We start from the raw sequence: 23,471 nt of genomic DNA, 5'->3' as shown, positions 1-23,471 counted from the left end.
GGAGTTATGTGACCAAAGTGGAGAAGATCAAGACAAGGCTTGGCTTGATGGACCGGTTGCAATGGAGAAGGGCAAGTCAAGGCTTTGAAGTGAGGGACCGCGAGGCGGTGAAGCTTGGGCAAGATTTGGAGCCGATGGACCGAGGCAACGGTGAAGAGCGAGCAAGGTCAAGATTGATGGACCAAAGAGGAAGATCAAGCCAAGTGTTGACTCATGATGATGATCAAAAGGCTTGATGGAGTTTGGTGCTTGTATGGCATCAACATTTGGGAAGATGAAATGGAATGCGCAAGGTAAAGGTATGACTTGTAGGGCATTTTATTTCACCGGTCAAAGGTTGTGTAGAGAAGTGCATGACCGGATTTAGGATAGATGGCCGTACTATCAAGAGGGGCAAACTTGCTTGCATATCGGTCATCTAGTGCCACTTGAGCGATCTAACATTGCGATGTTGCTAGGATCGAGTGGCGTGGTGAGATCAAGTGAAAGTTCTTTGAAAATGATTGTGAAATACTAACACACATGCACATGGTGTTGTTCACGTGGTGGTGTTGGCACATTTACAAAGGAGAAAGAGTTGGAGTTGATGTTTATCAACTTGGGGAAGCAAGAAAGGATTTTCGGTGTTCTTCGGAGATTAGGTTGGCTCTTGGAGTGAAATACTGCTTTGATCCATTGTGTTTTGGATCAAATATTCAGTTGGGTTGTGTAGCCCTCTGAATAAGCTTTCCATAGAGTCCAAGATCACCAAATTTGGACATCGGAGCTAAGAGTTATGGCCGTTTTACCGAGGTACATTTCTGATGGAAATAGACCTGCGGACGGTCCGCTCCTGGGGGGGGCGGACGGTCCGCCGTTATCTCGGTTGTGCTCGTGCAGAAGCGTTTTTGGCTCTGTTGGTGGTCCAAAATGAACTGCGGACCATCCGGTCCATGGGGGCGGACGGTCCGCCTTTAAGAGCTGAAACGGGCGCAGAAACTTGGTAGTTCTGTCTTGGGTGTCCAAATTGTACTGCGGACGGTCCGGCCCTTGGGGGCGGACGGTCCGCCTCCTATTGAAAATTCTGGGACAGAAACACTGCGGTTTCTGTGTTTCGGCAAGGCTTTTACTGGCCCGCCGAGGTCACCGAGGCCACCAACATCGTACGGACCTGCGAAGGTTGCCAGTTCTACGCTCGAAAGGTGCACCTCCCGGCCCACGATCTGCAGACCATCCCCATCACGTGGCCGTTCGCCGTATGGGGATTGGACCTCGTTGGCCCGCTGCAGAAGGCACCCGGGGGCTACACCCACTTGTTGGTGGCAATTGACAAATTCTCCAAGTGGATCGAGGCTCGACCCATCGGCAAGATTAGATCTGAGCAAGCTGTTCTGTTCTTTACTGACAATGTCTTCAGGTTCAGGGTCCCGAACTCGATCATCACCGACAATGGTACCAAGTTCACAGGCAAGAAATTCTTGGCATTCTGCGACAACTACCACATACGCGTGGATTGGTCGGCTGTGGCGCACCCACAGACGAATGGGCAAGTGGAGCATGCCAATGGCATGATCCTCCAAGGACTGAAGCCAAGGATCTTCAACAAGCTGAACAAGTTTGGCCGGAGGTGGCTCACAGAGCTACCCTCGGTTATTTGGAGCCTGAGGACGACCCCAAGCAGAGCCACGGGCTTTACCCCATTCTTCCTCGTCTATGGCGCCGAGGACATGCTCCCCACGGACCTAGAGTACGGGTCACCGAGGTTCAAGGCCTATCAAGAGCAGCAGAACCAACAAGCCCGCGAGGACTCGTTGGATCAAGTGGACGAGGCTCGAGACGTGGCGCTTCTACACTCTGCGCATTATCAGCAGTCCCTGCGAAGATATCAAGCGCAGAGAGTCCGGCACCGAGACCTCAACAAAGGGGACTTGGTGCTAAGACTCCGACAGGATAACAGGGGCCGCCATAAGCTCTCACCACCATGGGAAGGACATTACATCATCGCCGAGGTGCTCAAGCCCGGCACGTACAAGCTGGCGAACGAAAACGGCGAAGTCCTCACCAATGCTTGGAACATACAGCAGCTACGTCGCTTCTATCCCTAGAGTTCCAAGCTATTTGTGCATCGTTTGTACTCGCATTTACGATTTCCCGAAACAATAAAGGAGTATGCTTTACTTGCTTATTTTTTGGGAACCTTCCGGACCCTCGGGGGCTCGGAGGCACACGAACACTGAGGTATGCCTGTCTTTGCCCTCGGCAAAGTCAAGCCTCCCTTGGGGGCTACTACGGGGGGAACCCCCGAACGTCCCAAAAAAATCGCCAATGTTTTTTCTAAAAATTTCCGTATCTAAGTTTCTCGTATACTTGGGAAAAATGGACGCGAGGCATGAGCAACTATGGTACGGGGCCGGCCTACGCCTCCGGGATACGGCACCCCCCTCAGCACCTCACGCCCAAGTTGCTTATGAACGCGAAATTCCTCGCAGAAGTTTACCAAAGTCGCATACGAGAACACGGAAATAGAGCAAAGAAAATGAGGGCTCGAACGCACAAGGCCTCGATGGGCCACACTGTCCATTCATAATTACCAATTCCTTACAATCACAAGTACTATTTCGACAAAGTACTAACCTATTACATGGGCTCCGAGGCCCAGACTACCTACAGATTATCATCCCCCCTTGCGGATCTTCTACAGCATCGAATTCGGCTATGGGGGGATGTCGGCTTCTAGCTTCGCGGCCAGGATGGTGGCGAACTCCTTGACGGTGGCGTCGGCATCGTCCATGATGGCCGACGCAGTATCCGGGCTGGCGTCGCTGGGGACCACGTACCCCGACGACACTCTCTGGAGGTCCATGATGTAGTGCATCGAGGCCACGGCGAGGGCTCGTAGGACACTGAGGCGGAAGGTGCTCTTGGCGTGCTCGGCGATCCGGCCACCAAGCGCTCGCAGGCGGCTGATCACCGAGCTACCAGACACGGCGCCCTCTCCCTCGAGCTCCTGGCACACGCTCACAGCGGTCCGCTCCAGGTCAGCATATTCAGCCTGCACCGCCATGAGCGCGGTTCTGACTGCCTCCTTCGCCGCAGTCTCGTCCGCCACTCTCTGCCTCAGCTCTGGTCAAAGGAACCATGATAAGCTGCGATGAACTAAATTCCAATAACAGTGAAATCTCGAGCACTCACCCGTGATATTCTTTTGTGCTTCTGCTTGCTGGACTCGGACGGCCCCTTCGAGCGAGGACAAGGAGTCCTCCTTCTCCATGAGGGCGGCCTTCGCGTTTCGGATGGCCACCTTCTTTTCCTCGAGGGCTTTGTCCTTTTCCTCGAGGGTCCCGGACAGCGTGGCGACGGTCGCCTTCTCGCATTGGAGCTCGGCCTCCTTGTGCTAGAGCTCGGCCTCCTTCTGCTCGAGCGCCGTCCTAACACACTGCAGCTTGGCGGTCCGCGCCTCTGCCTCCTAAGCCTTCTGCTCCGCCGCGGCCCTCTGGACATCGCGCTCACCGGCGGTTCACGCCAGCTCTTCCTCTAGCGCCTGCTGACGCGCCCCCAGATCTGTCATCTTGGTGTTGGCATCGATGTTCTTCAGCACCAAGTCGGCATTGTGCTGCTCAAGCCAGCGCATTTGGGAGTACAGCCGGTTCAGCTCGTCACTCTTTCTGCGCGAGATGTCCCTCAGCCGCTGTGAGTGGAAGAGCGTGAATGAGACGCACAAAATCAAAAGGCCAAATACAAATCAAGGCCAAATACAAACGATTCCGGGGAGAGACCCACCTACCTAGCTAATTTGGAAATCTGTCGTTCTGTGGAGCTCCAAGGCGCGGTCGAGGTGGCCCAGAATCTGGGAGCCGGCCTCAATCTGTGCCTTCCAGACGGCTTCCTCCTCCTGCTCGTCACGGAGAAAGTCCAAGGGGACCCCGGACTGGATGATCGCCCCGTGACGGGGCCCCTCGGACGTCCCCGTGTTGAGTATCTCCTCGGAGGCCGACGTGAACTCGGCAATCCGGTCGGCGGCACCAGCAGCAGTAGCAAGGTCGATGTCCCTTAAGTCCCCGTACTCCTCGCTGCTCTCCGGCAATTGCACCACCGGCACCACATTCTCCGGCGCCGCTTGCGCCGTCACCGCTGCAACAACACCGCTGTCCCGAGCCCCCGCACGCTCCGGGACGCGGGTTTCCTCCTCTGTCGGCGCCCTGGCGCCGACTCCTCCTCCGCGACACCCTCGACCCTAGCCCTCGGGGGTCAAGGACGAGGGTCTCCACCCCTATTTGGCTGGCGGGGCATTCCTGCATGCCCCCTCCAGTTTCTCCTTCTCCTGCGACCGGCCGGGCGGCGCTATCCGCGTTGCCCCGACTGGCCTCGACCTCGACGTTCGGCCAGGAGGCGTCATTTGTGCCGTCCCGGTCGACCTCCCCTTCGGCGTCAGCCTGAGCGGCCGTTACAACGCCGCCTGGGCCGGCGTCGCCCCTGCTCTCCGGCGCTCGAGCCTGTTGGGGATTCTGGGCCCCTCGAGCCATCGCCTCCTGGAGCTTCGCGGCCTCTGCCACAATGTCCACGACGGGCAGGGGCTGCGGTGCCGTATGCGGTGTGGCACGCGCCCCGGTCTTGAGGGCCTTGGTCGGCGCAAGCGGGGCTGCATCCCTGGCGATGGCACCGGAGCTAGTAATCGGGGAGGAAACGCTGAAGTCAGCAGGATTAGGGGGTCGATTGAACGAACGCGAAGAATAAAATCAAAATCACTTACCCTGACCGAGCGCTCATGCTGCGCTTGCCCGAGCCGCTCCTTCGGGCCCGCGGCACACAGACACCTCTCGACGACTGACCCGAGGGCGTCGTCCTCGGATCGGCCCGGAGCCTCGAGGCCGTCTGTGCGGACGTCTCTGCGCTCGCCGTGGACCCATCGCCCCCGTCGACACCGCGGGCGTGGATGTCCTCCTACCCGTCACCGGTGGAGACGACCTCTGCCCTGTCGCGGGCGTAGTCGACCTCTCGCCCGCTGCCGGCGTGGGATACCTTCGTCCCGCCGCTGGCGTGGGCGATCTCCGCTCCGCCCCTATGAGGGGCGGACCCACCAACGACCCCGGCGTGAGCCTTGCCACACCCATTGTCATGGGCACACCCTCGTCGCCAGCCCCTCGATAGACCGGCGGGGAACCCGCGCCTGTCGCCGCCTCGTCGTCGTCCGAGAAGTTGATCTCGGCATCTGAGGAGCCCTCTTCCTCCTTGGTGGACTCGGGCGTGGCGGGCCGCGGCTTCCCCTCTGCGTGTGCAATTTTGCACGCCTTATCGTGCTTTTCACCGCCTCTGCGTGCAGGCGGTTGACTTCGCATTCCTCCGGGACCGGAGGCCTCGAGGTGTAGCCCCTGCGGCTCAACCCCTACGTAACGCAACCAAGTCAGAATCAGGGAGTGGGGAGGGGAGAAGCACAAATCGGCAACGAATTGAAACTGGACCTCACCACAGAAAGGTACCCCGCTTCGGGGCGCATCTTGATCTTCCAAAGATCCTCGGGGTCGTCGGGGAACTCCGCCACCGCGTTCCTCGCCCTCCGGGCAGCGACGTCACGGGGAAGCAGCACGAGCGACGTCCTCGAGCCCAAGGCCGGGCCTCGGGGGTGAGGTCAAAAATCGGCAGGCTCCTCTCCGTGAGAGGAATCACCCTCTGCCGGTGAAAGTTCGCGATGACGGCTGCCGCCGTCAACCCCTTCCTCGCCAGGTGCCGCAATGCCTCGGTGAGCACTTCGAGCCTGGCCTGATGCGCTGGAGGCGATACCCCCCAGTCCCACTTCTTCGGCCTCTCTCGGAGCACCTTATTGGTTAACGCCGGGAGTTGGTTGCCGAAGTTGCGCAGGTAAAACCACCCTCGGGTCCACCCGGCGCTGTTCGTTGTCATCCTGTTGGGGATGTACAAACTCCTCCGGGATGGGAGCAGGTGAAGCATCAGCGGCGCGGGTGAACCTCTTCGGTTGGCCCCGCAAGTTCTCGATGAAGAGCTCTCCGCGGAACAAATGGATCCACAGATCCCAGTGCGCCTCGATCCCCAGATACCCCTCGTAGACAGCAACGAAGACCGCCGCCTGCGAGATGGAGTTGGGGCCGAAGTTATGCAGCTCCACCCCGTAGTACTCGCACAGCGCCCGCATGAATCTGCCGACGGGGACGCCGAATCCCCGCTCGTGGAATCGCACGAGGCTCACGACGTAGCCCTCGGGGGGATTCGGTTCAGTCTCCTCCGGCCGCGGGGGAATCCATGCCAGCCGCTCCGAGTCGTGGTTAATCGGAAGCAGCCTATCTGTGGCCAGCTGCTCCAATACCGCCACGGTGGCGGCGGACTTCCCCCACGGCAACGGCCCCTGGACGTCCGACATCGCTTCGAACCGCTAGGGGATGCGGGAAGGCAAGCTCTACGGTGGCTAAGGTGCGCTCTCGCTCTCTCCTTCTTCCTCCTCTCGCTTTTGGCTCTGGGCTCAGGGTGCAGGGGAGGCGGAGAAGGCAGGGGAAACGAAGGCAAAGTGGCCAGGTGAGCCCAAACAATCCCCCTTCCCCGTTTTTATCCATCAAGACGGGCGGATTCGCCGCCAAGGCTCGAATCCACCGCATTCAATGTGATAGATTTTGCTATCGCTGACGGCTGGGCCCCACGACCGCGGAGTCCCCCACGTGCTCACTTGGCAATAATTATGGTGCGGTAACCGACGTGTGCGGCGCAACTGTAGCATTGTTCCATCCGTCAGCTGCCGCCCACGCCTCTTCTTCTACCCGAGACAGCCGCCTGAAAAGGCGCGCCCGCACTGCACCACACGTACCGGGCCACGTCGTCCACGAGCAGCAGAAGACCCGCGCGCACAACCTGCGACTCCGCGCCGTTTGCGAACCATGATGGAATATTCCTTTTGGGGGCTCTTCACCCTCGAAGGAACTTCATTCCGAGGTCTTACTGATCAGGGGTTCGAAGCCTGTCCCGTCGAGGGTTCGACAGGCGCCCCAGATCCCCAGAGTCAGGGACTGCATGGATGTGCCGTACAAGCTACCCTCGAACGCGGAGTTCGAGACATCCTACGCAGTGTTCAAGGCCAGTCGAGGGTGCCAAGCAGGGGGATCCCATCGAGGGAGAGCATCGAGCCCTCGGACCCTATCGAATGGGTCCGAGCCCCACCTAGCGAACCTTTGCAAGCGCTTTATGTGACGTGTCCACGGACCATGATCCGACCCTTATCGAATGGGGCACGGACGTCCACTTGAACCACCCGATAACAGCTCACTGAAGCAGCCATAGCTCGCGGCCCGGGCATGGGTAGCATGGTGCGATTAACCCCTCCTCCCTGCGGAAGGGCGACGAGGGTCATAATAAAAGTCGAGGGTCCCTTGAACGCCTTCACGCAGGCCGGGGCTCGGGGGCTCCTCGCACCCCACGGCTCAGGCCACACCCTCGAATGGATCGACGACCGTCGATTATGTAGTTCCATGTGTTTAACCAAAACTCCCACTCTTAAAGCGCGCCTGCCAGATGGTTCAGCAGGACTCTGGGTCGCTGTGCCAACACGAAAAACGCCAAGGCCGGCTGAAAGGAGTGCCGATGTCGGCTGAAAAAGACACTAGACGGCCACCCCAGTAAAGCAACCGAGCAGGGCGACGTTCATAGCCCTTGGACGAGTGCAAACACTCCTCCAAGGCCTCGGGGGCTACACCCGCGGGTGCACTGATGCGCCCCCACGGAGGAAATTTCACACATTCAAGGACCAAAATCCCCTGCAGGGGGGATGCCCACCCATACACCTTCGGTCGTCCTCTCCGCGAAGGAGAAGGAGACTTCATTGCTCTTTGCAAACAAAGATTACAAAGGGTTACCGGCTCGAAGCCATCGAAAGGTACAAACGTGTTGCCACCTGCGTGGCAATTTTTCCTGTCTTGGGGAGGAGCGAGCGCCGATGAAGAACACCGAGTCCTCGGCTGACATCGCGACCAGGCTACTCGAGATTGCGAGGGGCAGCCCCTAGACCGCACGGGTCCGGCGGGATGCCCTCCTCGCAAGCTTTCTTCTAGCGTCTCCTCCACCGAAGACCTTGCGGGGGGTCAAGCTGGCAGATAGCACCCTCTGCACAATCTCCCCGAGAGCGACGTTGTCGCCAAGAGGGACGATGCGAAGAACGGCCACCAAACCTGGCGCCGACGCCATGGTCAGGCGTCTCAACTCCCCTTCAGGCTGAGGGACATCGTAGAGGCAGGACCCCTCGGGCCCAGTGTTCTTCTGCTAATCCCACTGAAGCCGAGGGATGGTGAGCACGCCCTCTCCAGCTTTCCCGCGCCGCTCGCAAACATTCTTCTAGCATTAAAGCCTAAAGAAGCCAGGCCACCCCGTCCGGGGGATGACCGTGAAAGGCGAAGGGAAACATTACTAGACTTAGGCGATGCTAGAAGTAAAAGGAGAGAAGTTGGAGAGGAAAAGGAGTCCCACGATCCCTATTTATAGCCGCATCGGGCGCCAAGCTTTAAGCCTATCGCAAGGGGAAGGCTTGGACTGCACGTGACGGTGCGGCACCCCACGAGTAAAAGATGCCCTCGGTTATCGTGTCGAGACGTGACCAAACAACGCAAAGCCGAGCCCCTGGACGCTGAGCGGCCCAGCATCGTCATTGGCCGACTGCCCTCGAACTGCGCATCGCAAGGCGACCGGGGAAAGCAGGGCTGAGACCCTGAACGCGGGATAGCGCGGCAAGCGCACCAGCTGCAAAGCGGCAGGCGCCATCATGACCCTAGCCTGCTTAGCGCGCTGACGCGTGCCGTCACCGAAACAAGACAAGAAGGGGCGCGCCTCGGAGTAGTTTTTCCGCAGGAGCACTACCCCGACTGACGAGTTGTCGCATCCGCCAGGCCAGCGTCCGGATGCATCTGGCGGGAGCGCAGCACCGATCGATCACATCAAGGGGTAAATTTGCCGAAATACCCTTTGGCCGAATCCCCAGACGACCAAAGGCTCGGGGGCTACTGTCGGATACCATGATTAGGGGCACCCTAATCAGGTGACTAAAATCGCCCTAAAAACGCAAACGCATGCTGGGCAACCGGGCCCACGAAGGCCTGCAGCCTCCTTCCAATCTGGAAGAAAGGAAAGGACTCAAAGAAGCCCAGCACGCGGCCCACGTACATAGTGCGGCCCATCCGCACCACCTCGGACCCGCGGGGTGATCTCCGCCTCGCTCGAGGGCTCCCCGCTGAAGCCCTCGATCGCGCCCCGCGCCTCCGCCTCGCTCGCGGGTAGCAAGCCTGCCCTCGAGCGAGCAAAACGTCTCCGCCTCGCTCGAGGCCACCCGTCGACGGAAAGGACAAACGACCCTTCCGCTCACCCGTTCGCCGTACGGAGGCATTAATGCCAACCACTCCTCCACAACGCCCGGGTCAGACGGCGTCAGGCCGCCATTCCCCACAGTGGCGGTGACCGGAGTCTCGTCCGCCAACTCCGGTCACTGCTCCGCCATTCCGGACGCTGTGGCGACGCTGTGAGAACCTGCGACGCAGTGCAAGACGTGCTCAGCACTGCTCCAGCTACTATACTGCCAACTCCCCATACCTCCTTCGTACTTTCCCTTCCGTGGAGCCCTCGAACGGCATGGGCACGATCCTCGGAAGCGGCTCCGGCCTTGACCTGGACAAGACCCTGGCCTGTAGATCCTTCAGGACGCCGCCACGCCACGCCTGGAGGACAGTACCTCCCACAGTAACGACCACGGCGCCCGCTGGAGCCGCCAGGACGCCGGCGCGATCTCCGCCCGCGCCCGCGTCTGCGTGACACGTGGCGGCTCCAGACCTCTCTCGAGCAGCTAGCTGAGCTGAGAGCTCGAGGGAGTCCGGATAGGCACGTGGAGGTCCCGGGCCCATCCGCGGGAGTCCGGATAGCACGTGGAGGTCCCGGACCCACCTGCGGGGGTCCGGGCCCGCTGCCACAGGTGCTGGGCATTTCCACCTCTGGGACACGTGGTGACACCGGACCCGTCTCCGAGGGGGAAGTGGGTACGGGACCGTTGGTTCGGTGAGATGGAGTCAAGGACGATGCCCAGGACGACTGCCACGACCGGCGCCATACCCCACAGTGTACTTCCCACAGTGCTCGAACGCTGCACCCCCGCGATTCGGGGAGAAGACAACGACTTCCACGATCCCCTGTGCATGTACACCGTCCCTCCCTTGTGTCTATAAAAGGGGGGTCGGCCCACCTTTTGGTAGAACACAACGCTCAGCACTACTAGCAGAGCACATACGCTCCTTGAACCCCGATATTAGCACTCGCCTCAATCAACTCCCCCTCTAGCAGAGACTTGGGAGCTTCCCTCTCTCTCTCGCCTCGCTTGTACCCCCTACTATAGGCACCCCCGGGTGCAGGACAGTGCAGTGCTCTTGCACACCCCTTTGCTGGACGTACGGCCCCACGGCCGGAACCAGGATAAACCCGTGCGTTACTGTGTTGCCTCTTGCATCAACATCTGGTATGAGGAACACGCAGAATCATCACTGGTTGGGTCCGGACCGCCGGGTCAGGACACCGACAATTTTGTCACAGAATTAACATTAGGGACCCATAACATTTCATATCCAGAATTAGCATAATATCCAGATCACGTCTAAGCCATAACCAACCTATAACATACTGGTCACCACCATTTCAAGCACTACAAATGGCGTGAGTACATGTCCAGATCACATGAGTACACCAAAACAAGACAAAACATGCCCATATCACATTTTGAGCACTCCAAAATATTGGGCTGGGCGTGGCCTAGGCCACATTTAAACACCGAAATGTGGTCGCCGGGTCGCTGTGCTGTCGAGCATTGGATTCCATGGCCGCCGTGTCGCCGTGCTGCTAGGCCCGCAACATGCTGCTAGGTAGGGATGGATCTAAACATCCGAATTCTTTGAACAAATTTGATATTTTAAAATAGATATGTTTAAAATTTTATGCTAATATTTTTTTTATATTATCAAACATATTATTACACATAAGAATAAAATTTTGTATAATTTTTTTTATGTATTATTTGCTCCCTACAATTAAAAAGGTGAAAAAAGATTCGTATCCGTATCCGATCCGTATTCGAATTTTTATATCTATTATTTGAGAATATATATAATAAATTTGAGGTTTAGTTTTTATGAATTTTTACAAGATCAATATTAAATACAAGGCTATGAATTTATATAGTAAATTCTATATTTTATTTGTCCATAATCGAAGAAAAATAATCAAAAATCTGAGATTCGAATAGACATCCGAATCCATCCTTACTGCTAGGCGAGAGGCGCCCCCATACTGCGCGGCGCTTGGAAGGAGAGCTGCAGCCCCACGCGAGGCTCCTGCGGTGTGCCCCCGTCCCACGACCATCTGTCGTGCGCCGTCCCGCGCGAGGCGAGCGCAGCGCCCTCCCCCTACCGCTGCTCCGCCAGCACCGGCGCGGGGCCAGGGGTCCACGCGCGCCCTTCCCTGCCTCCCCACGCTGCTCCGCCCAGCGCCGGTGCGCGGCCGCGAGGGGTTCCGCGTGCGCCCTCCTCCAGTCGCTCCTGCAGTGCTGCCCTGCTTCCCGCCGCCCTGCTGCTGATCGCCGCCCGCCGTTGCCAGGGAGAGAGTGAGAGAGAGGGGATATGATAACGAGTGGAGGAGAACACGGGAGAGAGAGGGTGCGCCGTTGCCCTGTTCAGATTAGTCAAGGGCAATAGGGTCATTGTATACCCTTTTCTCTGCTCCAATCTTTTTTTCTTTTTTCAAACACTGACAGCGTCCAGAAAGGAGGGCAGACGGACAACCCAGATTCAAAAAGTGGGGGCAAATACACAAATTCTAAAAAAGAGGAACAATGGTGCAGTTGGAGCTGAAAACGAGAGTAGTTATGCAATTTGCCCTAAAAGAAAACGAAGAAAGAAAAATAGCGAGCAGGCTGTGGCGAGGTGCGCTACAAATGGACCACCTGACGACGACGAGAGCATAAGCACTAGTGCGGGCAACGTACAAACGTGAGAGTGAGAATAATGTCAGCTAAACCAGGCTCACCGCGGACGAGCTCCCCCACGGTGACGCGCTGGCGCCCGCAGCCGCGCTCCCAAACGCGCGAGCGGCTCCACCGCCGCGGCTACCTGGATACCGACCTCTGCCCATCTCTCTGCACCTCGCTGGAAGACGCTGACCATCTCTTCGCCCGCTGTACGTCTAGCTCCGCGCCCCGCGCGCTATGGGATCGTACCTGCCCGGCGCGCCAGACCCGCACGACGCCGCGGCAATTATCACAAGCACAACCCTGACGAGCGCCTCCTCGTCGCACACTGGCGCGCTGCTTACCTTTCGGGTGCACTTGGAAAGAGCAGGAACCGTGCATGGCCTTGAATTGGATCGTCGTCGACACCGAAGCTATTGTTGCATCCATTAACCGAGACGGTTGTGAGACCAGCAGCCCGGCCATCATTAGCGGAGCCTCCGAGGCCTTTTCAAAGCGTCTCAGTTAATCTTTTTCTTAATAGTGCCATAAACTCTGATCTAAACCTTAGGGTCCACCAACGGCGTGCCGGCGCCGGCACGCCGAGTGGACATTGAACCCATACTACTCTGGCGTAATAGCACCTCCAACAGATTATCTATTCTTCTCCCTAGTACAAAAACTTACTATCCTTTTTAGCAATGGGAGGTGCTCTAACAGACTTCCAATCTCACGCCACCAGCAACCGAGCGAGCGACCTTTTATCGTTTTTGCAATTGAACTATGTGTATATATTTTTTAAAGATATTGTTATCTACTTATCCTTTTCTAAAAGAAAGTTATAATGAAAAGAGCTGTTCGAAAATCTTTTTCTCTAGAAATATTGTTCTATAGAAACTTTTTATTGGAAAAGTTAATTTAGTAAATGTTGTTTGGAAGGGATTTTCCATAAATTGTTATGGATATCTTTTCTTTGGTAAACTTATTTTGATAGGGACCACACAAAGCCTACATTTTTATTTTGCGAGCTAAAGTCGGGGCTCGGGCAAATCAGTTGACTACCATCCCTGAAACACACTGATCCGTACACACCAGTCGTACCATAAAACGTGACTGTGGACATGTTACGAAATATGAAGGCAGCATCCAAATAAATGGAGTTTGGACCGCAAAAACAAGCTCAATGGTGAACGGTTACTGCGCCATTAGCGTAAGGAACGTTAGCACTTCCTAACCTACTGTAACCGTGCTGCTAAATGGTGGTGGTGTTATTGTGGTATTCGTCACATAGGAGTAGTAGCAGTAGTAGTATAAGGCCATGTTTAGTTGTTTACGTGTAAAAATTTTGCAAAGAAATTTTGCTAATTTGAAATACTAAATAAAGTTTATTTAAAAAACTTTTTGCACAGATGGGTTGTAAATCGCGAGACGAATCTAATGATGTTAATTAATTCATGATTAATTCATAATTAGCGGATGGTTACTGTAGTATCACTGTTGCAAATCATAGATTAAGTAGGCTCATTAGATTCGTCTCGCGATTTACAGCTCATCTATGCAAAAAGTTTTGTAAATAAACTTTATTTATTACTCTATGTGTCAAAATATTAGATGAGATGTTTTTTTTTCGTTTACGGGTTTACAGCGCCCAAGTCTACGATGAAGTGAAGGGCAACGTCCAAACACGTCCGGTACAAAAATACAGAGCACTTCGGTTGGGACTTGGGATAGGCGGATAGTACGTCAGTAGTCAGTACAGGCAGGGCCCCAGGAATCCAAGAGGGCGACCACGTCATTTGGGCTTTTCGAAGCAAAACAGCGCCACCTCTCTCTCTCTCCTTTCTGGGCGCGCGGCCCGAGGAGGCAAAGGCAGCAGGCCTCCTCACGGGAAAGCGCTGGTGAGAGAGAGAGAGAGACGCGGAGGCCCATCGCAATAAAAACCGCCCTCCGGCGTTGGGCAGAGGAGGAGAGGAGGGGACAGAGAGGCAGGGAGGTGTGTGGGAGTAGGTGTGTTGTGGAGTCGAGCGGGATGGCGTCCGGCGCGTCGTCGTCTCCCCCGCTGCCGGTGCTCTCGCTCGCCGCGGTCGTCGTCGTCCTCCTCCTCCTCGCGGCGCGCGGCGGGGCCACGCCGCCGCACCCGCTCCGCGGCGTGCGCCCGCTCGCCTTCGACGAGGGGTACGCCCAGATCTTCGGCAGCAGCAACCTCGCGCTCCTCCGCGACGGCCGCCGCGTCCGCCTCGCCCTCGACGAGTCCACCGGTGAGCTCCACTTGTCCCCCGAGCTGACCGTTTCAGTTTTGACGGTTTCCTATTTCCTCCTCCTCCTCCCGAGATTTCGGGAGGGAGCCGGGGGGCGCATTGCACTTTTCCCTTTTCGAATCGGTCCCTCCCGGACGCAGGGGAGGGGCGTCCGCCAGATTTTCGCTAACGTCTTGGGCGTCCGTGGCGAAACCGCCACCGCCTCCTCCTTCTTCCTCCGCGCAGGCGCCGGGTTCGCGTCGCAGGACCTGTTCCTCCACGGCTTCTTCAGCGCCGCCATCAAGCTGCCCGCCGACTACGCCGCGGGCGTCGTCGTCGCGTTCTACGTGCGTGCGGCGGCTATGCCCGAAACCGACCCATCATCCATCTCTCTGACTCTCTCTCTCTGCCCGGCGCCATCAGACGCTGACGGGAAAAAAATGGTTTCCTTGTCCCGCATGCAGCTGTCGAACGGCGACGTGTACGAGAAGACCCACGACGAGCTGGACTTCGAGTTCCTGGGCAACGTGCGGGGGCGCGAGTGGCGGGTGCAGACCAACGTCTACGGCAACGGCAGCACCCACGCCGGCCGGGAGGAGCGCTACGACCTCCCCTTCGACCCCACCGACGACTTCCACCACTACTCCATCCTCTGGACCAGCCAACGCATCATGTGAGCGCCAGCCTCTGTTCACTTCTTTTCTTCCGCCATGGATGTCTCTGCGTGCGCTCGCTGAAAGTTTTTTTTTGTGTGTGTGTGGGTGGGGGGAGGGGGGGGGGGGGGGTTTGCAGTCCTTTCCTTTGCCTCTTTTGTTTGCTGGCGTTGCCATCCTGTGACCCCGTCCAATTTGGGGCCATTCCAAGATCTTTGCGCCCGTTTCGATGCGCATTTCTTGGATTCCCTTGCCAAAAGGAGGAGCAGCTCCTGAAAGATACTCTTGTCGCAAGAAAGGAGTGAATAAGGACATGTTCTGGCATTCAAATTTGAAATTTGGGTTCTGCACCTGCATCTTTTTGGCCTTGCTGAGCTTGATCGTCGATCAAATTCAAATAGTTCGTCATTGTTCCTGCTGCGCACTGACATTGCTTCGGGTGTTGTTGTCGACTCGACGGAACAGATTCTACGTGGACGAGACCCCGATCCGGGAGGTGGTGCGGACGGCGGCCATGGGCGCGGCGTTCCCGTCCAAGCCCATGTCTTTGTACGCCACCATCTGGGACGGCTCCACCTGGGCCACGCTGGGCGGCCGGTACCGCGTCAACTACCGGTACGCGCCGTTTGTGGCCGAGTTCGCCGACCTCGTCATCCGGGGCTGCGCCGGCGACCCCGCCGAGCGCGACCCCCACTCGGCGGCCGCGGCGGCGTGCGAGGCGCGCGCCGGGCTGGAGGCCCTCGCCGTGCCCGCGGAGCGGCGCGCGGCCATGGCGGCGTTCCGGCGCGCCCACACCTCCTACTCCTACTGCCACGACCGGCGGCGGTACCCCGTGGCCCTGGCGGAGTGCGGCGCGGCGGCGCTCCTCCCGGGCCGCATGTTCGGCCCCGACGGCATGAGGCAACACGGCCGGCGCGCCCGCCGCGGCGGTCGCCGCGTCGGCGCCCAGGACGACGCCATGTGATGGATCGATCGATCTCCCGGCTCAATCTCCGATTCTTAAGGCTGGCTGTATAAAGGCAGAGCTGGGCAGGCGGCGGGCGGGCGGGCGTGATTGCTTGCGGTGGGATTGGGATTGGAGCGAGTCGTCTTCCTCGGCTTGCGTTGTGGTTGTACGGTACCGGGTACCCCCGGCCTGCTCTCTGCCCCCATTCGCCATTAGAGTAGCTCTCGTGTTTATTGCCGCGCTGGACCATTTCCTTGCCGATGCCAGCGCCACAGCCATTGATGAAGAAAAAGCTACTGCTCATTCGAGGCTCGATCCTCTGATGTTTACTGCGATTTTTTTATTTTTTACCGCTCGCGTTCTGTGGGGTCCCGGTTAATCTGAAAACGCTGTCCCGTCCCGTGACGCCGTGGTCGCGGGGGGGCCGCGGGTGTGGTGGGGGGGCCTCCGCCTCCGGCGACCGGCAATGCCTCCGTGACCTTATCGGTGGCTCCGCTCGTCGCGTTGATGATGGCGACGGCGGCGGCGACAGCAGTGTCCGACACGAGTGTGGTGGCCGTCAACGGGAATGCGTGCCCGTGTCGGGGGTGTACCGAGGGCGTGGGGTTTGTTGTCAGGGTTCTCGGGGGCGCCGGCGTTGGCTGGTGTCGTCGCCGAGAGGCGGAAAGATTCTCCTCTTCGGGGATGACGACGAACGGAGATTCCTGCCACTGTGCCGCGGCGCTTTGGGCCCGTCACTGTTCCCGAATGGGGGAATAGGGAACCGGGCGGGGTCTCTCTCTCGGGGGATGTCTGATGGCCCCCTCCCCATGTGGCTGCTAGTCACGTTAGCTTCCTGTCCACCAAACTCAAAAGGTAAACTTCCTACTACGGAATTACTCCTACCCGGCAAGCGTGTGTCCAGTACACTCCAAGTCTCCAACTGCACGCGGACTGGCACGGCGCTGCCCTGCGGAACGAACGATCGCTCAGGGTTCGGTAACACAATCCATGGACGACCAGCAGCGCGTCGTCCATGCGCGCCTGGCCAAGCCTCGTCACACGCACGTGTGGCTAGGAGAGCATGCGCGCCTGGCCAAGCCAATGGCGCAAACGCTACAGGTATCCCGGTCGCCGGTGATGAGGCCTCCTCCAATCAATCATATAGGTCAGCATATATCTATAAGTAGGTAAATTTAAAGTCAGCAGATAAATCTAAGTCAGTATTGAACGTCGTGCAGTAAGAGAAAAATATATTAGAAAATATTATAGAGTGACGGCTAACTTCTCGCTAGCTATTTATCTTTACTACTATTTATTAAATAAAAAATTATTTTTACTAGCTTCAAGCTACACTTTTGGAGGAGGCCAGATGGGGGCAGCGAGCACGCAGCCCAACCCCGCCGCCGCGCCGGCGTCCTGACTCCTGAGGCTGCAGCATGAATCGCTGGGGTTGATTTATTGCGTCTGGGCTCTCGCTCCCTCTCTGCCTTCTCTCGATCAAGCAAGTCAGCAGTGGGCTTTGATTCCTTCCTTGAGATGCAGGCCTCCTCGCTTTCAAGGCTCCTGCGAGACGCAGACGCAGTGAAGTGATGCTATCATATGGGACCGCGTTTCCTACGGGCTACGGCTGACAACCGTCAACCGTGCAAAGTTACGCTGAGGAGCGCATTTTTTTTTCTCGTTCGGCTCCAGATCAACTGAAACACCAGGACCGCTTTGCAGTTTTTCTGTCATCTGCACCACTAGTGCTTGTACGTCCGTTAACAGGTTTAAGTTCGGTGGCGCTGTGCTCGTCGTGGGAAAGCAGCCCATGCTCAGCACTCAGCACAGCTGACGTTGCCGTCTCTTTTCTCACAGCATCCACCAACTTCGGCAGCTGCAGGAGATCCTCTGCATTTGCTCTCTGAACTGCAGAGGGACAACCGACCGTCGGATGGGCATCGTACAGCAGCCACGTTCAGCAGATAATACAAACTGGACCTGTTGGCCCACGAGCATTATACGGCCCAGTCGGACGCAAGCAGAGGGGGCCGACGGAAAAGAGCGCGAGAACGAAGATATAGCGCCAGGCCGTCGGGAAGGGCGTGAGGAAGTTCATCGCCGGTAGAGAAGCTGCTGTCTCTTGAATCTCGTATGTAAGTCTTAATTTGTCTTCTCTTGGCGGCTTCAGCATGCTAGGCTCGGTGGTACTGATATAACCTCTCATCATCAGATTCTTTAAACTGCATCAAAACTTTACCTTTTTCTTTAACGAAGCAGCTGGTTATGCGGCATAGCGATGGAAGACGCTAACATAGAACAGGCTTGCAAAGAGCATCATGATTTCAATACGTAAGTAATATAACCCATGTACTGCTATTCCTTGCTTGTTCTCTGCAATTTCACAAGTCTTCTCATATATGTTTCCATTCCAGAGATATGCTGCCTAGTTTGGTACCTAATGTTGGCATGGAATTTAGAAATTTGGATGAGGCTTGGACATTTTGGCTTAGCTACGGTGGACAGAAAGGTTTTGAGGTCAGAAAGCGGTACACACACAAAAAGAAAATCTGATGGGAAAATCACATCATGTAAGTTTGTTTGTGCAAATGAGGGTCATCGATTGAAAGATAAAAGAGATCATTTAACAAAGTGCCCTCGAGCTGAAACTAGAACTGATTGTCAAGTGCACATGAATCTGATAATGGACCGAAAGAAGAAAATATTGAAAGTGACCAAATTGGTTTTGGAACACAATCATCAATTACACCTTCCGGAAACCTTGCACTTAATGGTCTCACAGAGGAAAATTTCAGATTTACAAGCATTTGAAATTGAAACGACCGATGATGCGGGAATTGGACCAAAAGCTGCACATGAGTTGGCTAGTCGCCAAGTTGGTGGACCACTCAATCTTAGCTACACCCTTCGTGATCACAAGAACTATTTGCGGTTCAAGCGACAACGAGAGATGGCATATGGCCAAACCGGTAGCATGCTTAAGTATTTTCAAGAGAAAATTGCTGAAAACCCATCATTCCAATATGCACTTCAAGTGGGTTGTGAAGAACAAATAGCAAACATATTCTGGGCTGATGCTAGAATGATCATGGGCTATACATATTTTGGGGATGTTGTTAGTTTTGACACTACTTTTGGAACAAACAAGCAGAGCAGACCTTTTGGTGTCTTTGTTGGGTTCAATCATTTTAGAGAAATTGTAGTTTTTGGTGCAGCTCTCTTGTTTGATGAAACTTTTGAATCCTTCAAGTGGCTATTTGATGAAGTTTAGATATGACAATTTAGAAAGTCTTACATATTTATTTAATTTATTACAGGAACCAATCACAGATGATATTTTTTAGTAGATGCTGGTGAAGTACTTCTGATTTTGACCAATTATTAGTCTAAGTTCTGTAATGCTTCTGGAGTATTATTTTGCAACATTGAGAGTTCAGTACTGGAAGCATGAACTGACTGGATGAGCAAATTCAGATTTCTATTGTCATTTTGCAAGCACCATGGAAGCTAGAGCTTCAGTTCTGGATATCTAATTTGACCTTTTTATATGTTGCAAATGAGCTTTCTAGTAGCATTGGTGTGCTTGCAGTAATTCTTTTGTAATACCTCAAAATTCTAAACAATATATTCTCTTATATCTAAAATCTGGGCAAACACTGAACTAGCATATTTTTAGTGACAAGTCTGAATCTTTTTTCACCATTCAAAGTTCTCAAATCAACACATCATCACAACAGCAGTGAAGTTTCAAATACACAAAATAATCGAACTCGCCAACTGACAACCATTCAATCACAAAGAAAACTTAGCCGCAATCTCAATTTACATCAATTATACAATGATAATTCAACTACTAGTAGTCTACTGATAGTCTAAACTTTAGAGTTTGGCTTCTCAAGGGCGACGTCGAGCGGCGTCTTGCAGGGCTGTGAGCTAGCAGCCACCACCTTCCCATGGTTCGCCGAAGTATCCTCCCATAGCTAGCCGAAGCAGGAATCATGAATCCGCCGTCATTGACGCAGAGCTCAACGGAGCAGCTGTGCTGCTCGCTGGGTAGTGGGGCCAGCGCGAGGGCGACATATACGAAAGCAGGGGATGAGAATGAGTGAGGAGAGTGCTTCTCCATGGATCTGCACTTCTGCTCCAACGCCAAGGGTGGGGGCACAAGAAACCGGCCGGCGGCGACAGCCATCTCCATGAGAGCCGCGACGGTAAGTCGATGGAGCTCTCTGTTTTCTTTTTTTTGGGTGTTTTGCGACTCTAGAACATGGGCCAAATCATGTATATGGGCCGGGACTACAAACTCTTCTAGGCTTGTTTGCGTGTACCATTGGATGCCAAACGAACGGCATCAGGTGTATAGAGTCCCTAGTAGATATAGAAACTGCCTACCTGGCTGCGCCGCCGCCAGGGTTCCAGGCGACTCCGTCGGCAATCTCCGCCGGGCAAAGGATTTTCCACCGACGCCGCACCTACTCCTCACCTGGGTTCGATCTGTTCCTACTCGGGCTGACCATGGGGCTGATCTGACTCAGCTGCCCGGCTTTGGTGGGTTTCAGTTTTCGATCTGTGAGGATGAGGGTGACCATGGCGGCGGGACTTTCGCGCACGAAGACAGGGAAGCAGGACGTCGAGGTGGAGGAGCAGAAGCTCTGCGTCAGTGAGACGGAACGAGAGGGGGTGTTGCTAACGAAGGATGACAGCGTGGTTTTACCGGCGATCAAATGGATGACTGCAGTGTATGTCTTGCCGAGAGACAAGAAGAAGAGAACAATGAGCGCAGGGGGTGAATTTTCACATGATGAGGCAGGCTCCATGTCGGAGCGCCGCCAGAAGCAATGAGTTGCTTAAGTTGGAACTGTCGAGGACTGGGCAACACCTCGACGGTGAAGGAACTTCGCGATCTCGCGAAGAAGGTTGCCCCGACCGTGCTATGTGTGCTCGAAACTCAGGTGCACAAGGCACGGGTAGAAGGTCTGAAGAATACTCTAGGGTATGATAATGTTTTTCCTTTAAGTAGTGCTGGCCGCGGTGGTGGACACGGTATCTACTGGAACAATAATACTAGAGTTGAGATCTTACCGTTATCCCAGTACCATATCGATGCTATTGTTACGGAGAATGGGCATGACCCCTGGAGGTTGACGTGTATTTATGGCGAGGCACAGGTTGCAGAGCGCCATAAGACGTGGGATATGCTGAAATTTATCAAGGCATCGTCTAATTTACCGTGGGTCTGTATCGGCGATTTTAATGAGGTATTGCATAGAGATGAGCATCAGGGGGTGCAAGAACGAAGTCGGGCACAGATCGAGGGGTTCCGGGAGATGGTTGACATTTGTGGTTTGTACGACCTCGGTTTTGTGGGTCGGAAGTGGACTTTAGGGAAGAAAGTGGTGGGAGGAAATTTCTGCCGCGTGAGGCTGGACAGAGCACTAGCGACTGCAGATTGGTGTTCTCGTTTTCCTCTTGCACAGGTGTCGCACCTCGCTGCTGCTGCCTCGGACCATGACCCCATCCTCCTCCGCTGGGATAGGGTGGTGGAGCGGTGAAAGCATCTAGGCCCCTAATTCAAGTTTTGGTAATTAATGACAACGGTTTGTGGATTAACGATTTCATTTGAGATGATGAGTATAGGTTGATCCACGGATGAAAGAGATTTTGTTGTGAACGTATGGAGTTTTGGAGATGATGAGCAAAGCTCGGGCTCAAGGTAAAGGTATAAAATAGGGCTTTTGCATTTTACCGGTCACAAGGCGTTTAGTGGATGAAAAGTGACCGGATTTGTTGTATAGATAGCCGTACTATCAAAAGGGGTTGTATACTCATGCTTGACGGGTCTTTAATGCCATTTTGCTCAAAATGTCTAGTTGCATGCATCAGGGCTAACGGCGTTTTGAAAAGTTTCGAAAAAGACTAAGTTTGAGAGCTGACTGAGTAACGGCGGACAGTCCGCACCAGAGGGGCGGACAGTCCGCGCCCGTTCCAGAGAGCTTGCAGAAGCTCTGGTGGGCTGGCGGACAGTCCGGCCCAGGTGGGCGGATGGTCCGCCACTATATTTCAAACTTGTACCAGAGAGGTTGTTTCTCTGGTTTGGGCTTCAAAGTTGAACGGCGGACAGTCCGCCAATGGGGCGCGGACGGTCCGCCGGCTAATCTCAGATTTGTACCAGAGAGGTTGTTTCTCTGGTTTGGGCTGATAAGTTAACTGCGGACGGTCCGCTCCTAAGGCGCGGACGGTCCGCAGGCTAATCTCATAGTTGTTCCAGAGACGATGTTAGTCTCTGGTGGTGTGGAACTCTTAACTGCGGACGGTCCACCCCTGGGGCGCGGACGGTCCGCCAGGGCTTAACGGCTAGTTCTGACACGCATTAAATGCACTCTGACTCACTGGTTTATAACAGCGGACAGTCCGGTTTTTGAACCGCGGACGGTTCGCGATTTCGCAGAAAAGAGTGTAACGGCTAGTTTTTGGAGGGATGTCTATATATACCCATTGCCCGGCCTTTGGAGGGCTCTCTTGGCCATTTGGACAGCATTCTTGACACATTAGAGCTAAGGCATCCCTCTCTCACACACACTTGCTTAGAGATTGCATTCTTGAAAGTGTGAGAGCTTTCTAGTGCATTGCATCAAGAGTTTGAGCTTTGTGGCATTAGGGATACTTCAAGCAAGCGTCATCAACTTGTTACTCTTGGGAGTTGCCGCTCCCTAGACGGCTTGGAGAAGTGGATTTCGTGGAGCTCCTCCAAGGAGATTGTTGAGGAGCCCCGATTTTGGTTGTGAGAGGTCTTGTGCTCACCTCACCGGAGGGGTGAAGAGCAACTCTAGTGGAATCGAGGTGTGGAGCGGTTCCTTGATTCAAGCCGGCTCAAGATCAAGAGGTTCTTGATAGAGGAGCGGTTGATTCTTGGAATCCACCTCAACGTGGATTAGGGGTGACCGGCAAGTCATCGACACCACGGGATATATTCTTGTGTCAAGCTTGGTTACTTCTTTTGCTCACTTTTATTCTTGTCTTTACTTTGAGCATTTTACTTTACTAGAGCTTGATTCGTGTCTTGTCACCCTAGGTTGCAAACCCATCTAGAGATTGTAATAGTATGACATAGGGCTTTCCTTTGTTACTAATTAAATTTCTCTAGTGTTGTTGGCTTTAGATTTTAAACCGCCTATTCACCCCCCCCTCTAGTCCGTGTTCTTGATCCTACAAGTGGTATCAGAGCTAAGTACTCCTTTAATTGCGGAGTTAACCATCTTGGAGTAGAACAATGACTAGTGATCATGAGATTCATGTTGGGAAGCCACCATTCTTTGATGGGAACAATTATGATTATTGGAAGACTAGGATGTCGGCTCATCTCAAAGCTATGAGTAGAAAGCTATGGAGAGTAGTAAATGATGGATATGTTATTTTGGACCCAAAGAGTTTGACACCCCTAGATGAGGAAAATGAGACACTAAATGATCAAGGAGTTAATGTGGTCTTTAGTGCTCTTGATGTAAATGAATTTAATAGAGTCAAGAGCCTCACAAATGCAAATGACATATGGAAGAAGCTCATGGAAATTCATGAAGGTACATCAACTGTGAAAGAGGCAAAGTTATATTTGCTTAAAGGGAATTTTAGTGAATTTACCATGAAGAAGGATGAGAGTATAGCCGAGATGTTCAACCGGCTAAATGACATTGTGAATGACCTCAAGGGTC

At 54.7% G+C, this 23,471-nt stretch overlaps 1 protein-coding gene across 1 annotated transcript; it reads left to right on the top strand.

Moving 5' to 3' along the window:
• Positions 1-13,884: 13,884 nt before the first annotated feature.
• On the top strand, positions 13,885-16,109 carry LOC120678904 (probable xyloglucan endotransglucosylase/hydrolase protein 28). The gene is made up of 4 exons (XM_039960352.1): positions 13,885-14,202; positions 14,428-14,528; positions 14,646-14,854; positions 15,300-16,109. Exons 1-4 carry the CDS (start codon positions 13,974-13,976, stop codon positions 15,796-15,798), a joined length of 1,038 nt encoding a protein of 345 aa, XP_039816286.1. The 5' UTR covers positions 13,885-13,973; the 3' UTR covers positions 15,799-16,109.
• The last annotated feature ends 7,362 nt before the right edge of the window (positions 16,110-23,471 follow it).

This window comes from Panicum virgatum, chromosome 2K, assembly GCF_016808335.1.
Source record: "Panicum virgatum strain AP13 chromosome 2K, P.virgatum_v5, whole genome shotgun sequence".
Classification (NCBI taxonomy): Eukaryota; Viridiplantae; Streptophyta; class Magnoliopsida; order Poales; family Poaceae; genus Panicum; species Panicum virgatum.
The sequence above is the reverse complement of the archived record's forward strand: the minus strand, read 5'-3'. Positions and strand labels throughout refer to the sequence as shown.